The sequence below is a fragment of the Stylophora pistillata genome, chromosome 11 (assembly GCF_964205215.1).
Source record: "Stylophora pistillata chromosome 11, jaStyPist1.2, whole genome shotgun sequence".
NCBI lineage: Eukaryota > Metazoa > Cnidaria > Anthozoa > Scleractinia > Pocilloporidae > Stylophora > Stylophora pistillata.
Genome location: NC_142529.1, coordinates 10,759,867 through 10,767,116, shown reverse-complemented (window position 1 = coordinate 10,767,116; position 7,250 = coordinate 10,759,867). Strand labels below are relative to the sequence as shown.

Genomic DNA, 7,250 nt, shown 5'->3' with positions numbered 1-7,250 from the left:
AGAAGAGAGAGGTTTTTTCTCTTGTTTGTTTTAGTTGTTATTTTTAATTACTGGGTTTTGGTTACAAGCATGCCAACACAAATTACATGTATGTGGGACTTGAAATGAACTCAGGTGGGCATTATGTTTTTGTGCAGCTTTGTTACATTCTTTCTGTTGATTGTTATGCCATAAAACTTATTCGTAAAGTTGAGCGCCATCAAGGTGAGAAATTTCTTGGACAATTCAACAATTGTCTAGAAGGAAGTATATTTTAAGGAGCAATTGTATCAAGCCAGTAATCACTGTAAAAGAATTGTAACTAGAATTGGTACTTTTAGAATAGTCATACAACCCACACCCCTCTATTACCTGCAGATAGATTAACAAAGCTGCAGGTAATTGGTTGTGAATTAGCATCTATGGGTAATAACATGATTTCAAGTGTAATTTGGTGTTAACCAACAGAAGTAAATTTTTCAAAAGGTAACAAAAATTGCACAAGCCTGTAGTCTTTGAAAAGTTAACAAGTGCTTATTTGCATCAAATTGCATTTGCAATCATGTCGTTACATGTCAAATAATTTACATGACAAAAGCACTACAGAAAGTGAAGACAGACAAATTTTGACAGGGCATTGGCTATTTGTAATTAGCATTTCTGTTACAACATTGTACTGGTGTCACAACCTTGCACTGAAATATGCGCTAATTTTCAGCCAATTTATTTCTTGCCACTAGCTGAAGTTGTTTTGTTCATATACTGTAATACTTTTGATGAGTATACTGTGTTTATTTGACAGAGAAAGCCCTGCAAAGACATTTACATAGACTTCCCGAGCCTCCAATGATAAGAGAAAATCTTAAAAAAGAGATAAAAATGTTTGTGGAAATGTTGCAGCAGAAAGCAAAGAAGGAAGGAAGGTACATTGTACAAATTATAGATTGTATAATGAGTTTCATGTAGTAAGTATCAGTTTTTCTTTGTTAGAACAAAGATGTGCTTTGATTGTAGCACAGATTTCTCAAGTTTAACACGTTATACTGCGTAATAGATACAACTATCCATTAGCTCCCTGTCTGAAAATATTTGTAAGTTTGTAAAGAAGTTGTAAACTTAATGCCAAGATTTTTCAATACTGCACTTCCTTGTTAATCATCTATTGATCAAAACTTGTTATCAAAGCCAAATTTAAAGTGAATAGTCTTTAAGGAATTAGTATATAAATATAAAATTATTTGAAGTTGATTTCTTTACTTACTTGAACCTGCCGATTATCTATAGATAACTACCTGTGACAGATATTTCTACATTTGTTAAAACAATTTTCCATACTAGAAAAAACACACAAGGCAGAACAAAAACTTGACCTTTTCACAACTATAGAAACAGAAGGATCCATTTTGTTTGACATAATTTATTTATTATGATTTGACCCAACTCAATTTAAGTCGGCAATTTGATTTAAACTTTACAATCCATCAATCTACACTTCCTAGGAATCCATCAAACATTTTGAGTGACAAGGAGTCTGATATAGTGGAATATGTGTTTGACAATGCAGGTAGGTTCAACACTGAATTTATCGCTTTCCCGATTCCAACCACATTGTTTTAAAATCTACGCCCATACATTTAATAATAATGGAAGATGTATGTGCATTACAAGATCCAACAAAACTGTATTTTTCATTCAATAAGCCTTTCTGTTACCTTGATTGGAACAATCATATGGCAATTTTGATGTGGATGTTTCTTGGCATCAGTGATAGAAATGCATAGAAGTCTGTTTAATTTACTGATGTAGGCTCTCTTTTTTTGTTATTGACAGCTGCTCGACCCTCCAGCTCAGCAAGTCGACCATCCACTGCTCATTCTTCCAGAGATGGAAGGCAAACCCCTTTGAGGGCAACACCCAGTAATGAGGGTAGCAGGTGAATATGTAGATTGGTGTAATAGGCTGTTTGCTTCTGTCTGTTGGCTTGTGCTCTAAATGTAGCCCACAAATGTTATTTTTCTTCTTTTCTATAGCCAAACAGTATAATGCAAGATAAAACAATATTGTTTATGTTCCCGGGTATGGATATCTTTTGGGCCTGACTCGGAGTCATTGTAGCCCAAGCTGCTAGGCAAGGGTTAAAATGACCCTGTGAAGGGCTTAAAACATAATTATTTATGTCCAAGAACATAAACTGTATATTACTTTAAATATTACTTTATTACTATAAACTCTATTGTTACTTTAGAGTGCATTGAGAAATTTAAAACACTCAGAAAAAAATGGTAACAAAACAGTCTGACTGAGCATGCGGATGTGTGAGTGGGCTAAAATATATTTGTAGCCTGCCAAAATCTCCATTTTGACATGCAAAATCTGCCACAATCAATGCCCCACAAAGTGATAATTTATACGAGTGACTTTTTTTTTCTTTGGTTCAGGTGCACTTCTTCTCTCATTGACCATCTGGAGTCCATGAATGACAAGCTGAATGCATTGGAAATTGATAGAATTACCCATCATTTAAGGTACTCACTCAAATTCAAACCTCAATTATCCCAAACTCAATTATCCCAATTTTTCGCTTTAATTTGTAGACTTGCTTCTCTGCTCCCATTATCTAGGAACAGTTATATCCATATTTTCCATTATCCAGACTTTTGATTATCCAGACTTTTAAGCCTAGTCCCGGCAAGTCTCGATAAGCAAGGTTAAACTGTACTAATATTTAGCAGTGATTCCATTTCATTTAGCAGTATGTTAATATCAAGTTTTCAGATATCATCTTGATTGGTCAGGAGGAGAGCATACATGTATGCTTGTAGATTTTATGGCCTCATGTGGAATGATGTAACTTTCTGACTTTTCTGGATACTATTGTAGCCTACACTTTTCAGAAGTTTTATCCTCTGGTTACTAAGTAATTACTCTTAAATTTTAGTTGCGAAAAAAAAATTGTGTGAAAATTTCTGATGACCACTTTCCTAACTAATCAGATGCAAAAATAAACCCATTTGTTTGCGACACCTTTCCCACACATACAACCATTTATGAACTCATTGGGTGACCTTGTCCTGTTGTCCTTTCTTCTGATTGGCTATTTTGATTACTTTGGCAGCATGTTCCAAGCAATGTATTTAATGCAAATGGGAAAAATTTTGTCCAGTTTCCAGATGCAACTACTCTTTTGCTTTTTATTAATCCATAATTTTCTTGCATGTATTTTCAAATTGTAGGCAATTGTTGGTAGAGGAGAAGGAAGGTCTTCTTGGAGACATAACATTTTTGCAGGTACAACTGATGTGTCCTATCATGTTGTGATACTTTACCCCTAACTTCTAAAAGTGATTAACATGTAACTTCTCCCTATAATATCCATACATCATCCAGCAAACAAGTAATGAGAATACTGAAACTTTCTAGGTAGCAGTTGTTATCTTGACCTGATGCCAAAATTCTCACAACTTATTTAAAAGAAATCTCTGAATATAGAAATCCAAAATGTTGACACACTTTCCCTGTTTAAGTCTAATATGTAAACGTTACTCCTAAGTTGAATCCCTTCTTTTCTTAAGCTGCTTAAGTATTATGTTTGTTCATAGTTAATAGTTTGAGTGCCTGCTATTGTTTGTCATTTATTTTGTATGTGTGTGTGTGTTCTTTCCTTTTTAACCTAAAATATTTGTACCCAGATCAAGTCAAAAAACTGATACCAAGGAGGTGGCGTGGCCGAGTGGTCAATGCGTCAGACTCACAATCCACTACTCCCAGGTTCGAGACCCACCCTGACCACTACCTGGATTTGTTTCACGGAAGCTCCGAGTTCAAATCCTCGGCCATCCTTGTAAATAGCCAACTGGCTTGCCTCCAGCCATTTGGGATTCTTAATGACAATGTTCAATTTGAAAGATTTGTTTCAGTTGTTTGCTCGCCCCCACTAGCACTTGTGCTATAAACACTGCCGAGGGTAAATAAAAGCTTTTTTATTTGTATATATTTTTTTACCTCACTGTCGTAAAATATGAGGAGCCTGTAGCTTGCATAAGCCTTTTGGTTTCCTCACAGGTTTCCTCACCACGCGTTAAAACTTCAGTTGTATTATATTAATGTATATGTAATTCCTTTTATTTCTACTGATGTATCATAAATTACAAAATGGCAAATGAATAAGACATTCAATTCAAATTCAATTCAAGAAAATATGCAGCAGCTAGAGGTAAGAATTTATAATCAGTTCTAATGGGAGTTCAACGGTTAAAGCAGCAGGGTTGCTGCTGTCAGTGAAGCTAGTGCTCACTTACTGTGGTCTAAGCTCATAAATTCCACCTTTGAGTTTAGTTGGACGACCCCTTGTGGCTGTTTGACGAAAATTTCCCAAGAGAGCTGACTTTCATTGAGGTTGTCGCCGTATGCTGCTTTAATTCAGCTGGACATTATTTTCTGTTTGTTTCTCAGGATTGCTTAATGGAGGAATCAGACTATAGAGGCCAGGTTACATCACCAAATGAACCAGAGCCGTCATTGAGAGGTAGCATTTATTTTTGTGAATGTAAGCCTGCGAACATGCCCTCATTATCACATTAGCCATGCAGGATGCACGTCCATCCGTCAACGGAAGGATTTGAGGCGCGTCGGGAAAAGGTTTGCTGGGGGTCTGGCCCTAGACTTCTTGCAGAGCTCTCTCCGGCTCGCATTATTCGAGGTCACAAACTTTCCCGCGGGCAAAGACACGTTCTTGCTGAAGCACTTACAATGAGGGCTAACACTCAGGCTAGTGTGATTGTTTATTCAGATTGCATTTCAGCTGAGTGTTATCAAACCAAAACCCAAACTAATCACCAGCAGCCAATCACAACGTCAGGGGAAAAAAACACAAGTAGCTAATCAGAACACAAATTAGCATCAAGCAAACGGCATAAAGCGCTATTACTATGACTCATGTCGGACAAGAGCACTCAAGTGAGCCCCAACTTTTAACCACTGATGTAGCTGGGCGCAAGCGTGTTAACTAATTTGTTGCGTTTAAAGCATGCCCCAAATATATTGAAAGGGTGCAAGCTCTTTCGTATTTATCATTATTATTATTATTATTATTACTATTATTATTATTATTATTATTATTATTATCTTTATTATTATATTATTTTGGTTTAGATTTGCGTGATTTGGGAACGAAACTCGAGAAGGAAGTTCTTAACAACGTTTCAGCAGTTGCAAAGTAAGTAGTTCAAGATCTGATTTCTCCATCTCCGTTTAAACTCTTTATTACAAGTGATCGATGTATTTCGGTATAATTTAAGTGTCAGAAAAAATATCGTATACAACTATCTTATAAAACCAACTCAAGGGTTTAATAACCTTTTCCTTCATGTTCCAAACGTCGGTTACCTAGCGACAGCGACAGCGACAGCGACAGCGACAGCGACAGCGACAGCGACAGCGCACATTCCTCACAGCGGGACAACTTTTGTATTGTACCAATAATGTATTTTGACTTTTCTGCATGAGCAGCAATACCATGCTCTTCAGATTATGTCAGATGTGTAACGCTTCCCTAAACAGTTTGTCTCTGCCAACAACTATTACCATGATCACCCTGTTACATGTGGGTGTTCGACGCTAGAACGTTGCGGAAGCTTATAATACAAATAACTGTCCATGCCGCAGTCAAGAATGAGTGGCATCAATTAGAAGAATGTTTTATAAAGTTCCAAAACATAACTTCAGAATTTTCCAGTATCCACATTTCTTACTCCGTGAGAACACTTTAATTACGTACCGAGAGCCCCCGCTGGCAAAATTCTCTAACGGAACGACAAGTGACTAACACCTCTCTAGCCAGGAAACAACAAAAGGCCATGTTCCGGGCCCGTGGCAATGGTCATATCTTATTCTCTCACTCGTTTTGTATTGTAGACAATCGCAACGAAAACTGTCAGACTCCAAAAGACAAGCTTCGTTCAAAGAAAAACCTTCACTCAACAGACGTGTATCCACTGGGGCCGAACCTCATCCCGTACCCAGACCTTCGCTTTCTGCACAAGACCGACGTCATCGTGGCATGGTACTCAACCGCGTACTTACAAGTAAGAGCTCTGAGGTCAGCGGAGTTCCTCGCGGGCAGATTTCCCCTCCCCTACCGACATCTGCCAATCAAAAAAGACTGACGCCCTCTCCGCCTACTTCGGCGAAAACTGCTCGGCCGGGTTCGGCCGCGCGGTTTCGGAAAATGGTCGTTGAATGTCGTGACAGTGGAAGATAGTGCGTTGATCAGAAACTGTGTGCACGAAGGTTTATAACGTCTTTGGCAATTTTTGCATTTTAGTAGGCCGCGAAGTATTGTTAACGAGTCGTGTAATTTTTGTTCCGAATTAATTTGGACTTAACCTGCGTGTGAAGTTTTGGAATATTTATATTCCACAAGTGTTTGGCTGGGAAGGCATCTTCTTCAGGTCGCGCCTTGTCCGCGTCCGGATCAATGTGAAGCGTTTCTTGACTAGCAATTGATGAAACGTCACCCAGTTTATGCTGTGCTCAACTAATTATGTAACGCACTTACAAAAAAAACAAACAAACAAACAAACAACAAAAGAAAAACACTTTCTCGTGATAGGTTTCTTTTTTTCCATCAAAGACTAAAGAATCTGTTCGGGGGTACCCTGATTGTAAGCAGATCATGGTAAATGAATTTTTTGGAGGAAGAGGTAATGTTATTTATTCCGTTTTCATTTTTGTACAAAATGCATTCAATGAAATGAAAGAAGAGTAAGAAAACACGCACTGCTTTCTATAGCTTCTTTTCCTTCGTTTTAACTCGTGGCTGCGTGAAGCAAGGAAGCGGGTTTTTGTGGGGAATCCGATATGGAAGTGTGTCATTGACTTACTGACTTTTACGTCAGTGACAAAAAACCGCTTCTTTGCTTCACGCAGCCACAAGTAAAAAAAAAGGAAAAGAAACGAGGGGTAATTTTGTAATAAAACTATGATGCTGCGTCGGTTACAAAGTAATTTAGTGTTATCAACTGAGTTGATAAATGAATTGGCCACCGTTTAAGAATTACTGACGCGGACGTTTCGAGCGAAGGGCTAACACTCGCTACGTCAGCTTTGAAACTCTTCAAGATGTCCAATTTATTTCATCAACTGAGTTGATAAAATCAAAATAAAACATGTTTTCTTGTAGATATGGAATGTTTCTTGCCAGATTCAACTCGATTTCTCACTCATTTGGTAGAAGTATAGAAAACAAATAAAGGTATTTACAATCAAGGAAA

At 37.6% G+C, this 7,250-nt stretch overlaps 1 protein-coding gene across 1 annotated transcript in view; it reads left to right on the top strand.

Annotated features, from left to right (window-relative positions):
• Positions 1–7,250, top strand: part of LOC111343978 (coiled-coil domain-containing protein 24) — an 8,662-nt gene extending 1,412 nt beyond the window's left edge. Inside the window, exons 2-10 of the mRNA XM_088739233.1 lie at positions 1–11; positions 782–902; positions 1,479–1,543; positions 1,810–1,912; positions 2,418–2,504; positions 3,213–3,267; positions 4,432–4,504; positions 5,131–5,194; positions 5,893–7,250. The exon at positions 1–11 is cut by the window's left edge and continues 50 nt beyond it. Of these exons, the coding sequence (XP_088595359.1) occupies positions 1–11; positions 782–902; positions 1,479–1,543; positions 1,810–1,912; positions 2,418–2,504; positions 3,213–3,267; positions 4,432–4,504; positions 5,131–5,194; positions 5,893–6,238 (925 nt within the window). The 3' untranslated portion in view covers positions 6,239–7,250. The remainder of the gene's footprint in view (positions 12–781; positions 903–1,478; positions 1,544–1,809; positions 1,913–2,417; positions 2,505–3,212; positions 3,268–4,431; positions 4,505–5,130; positions 5,195–5,892) is intronic.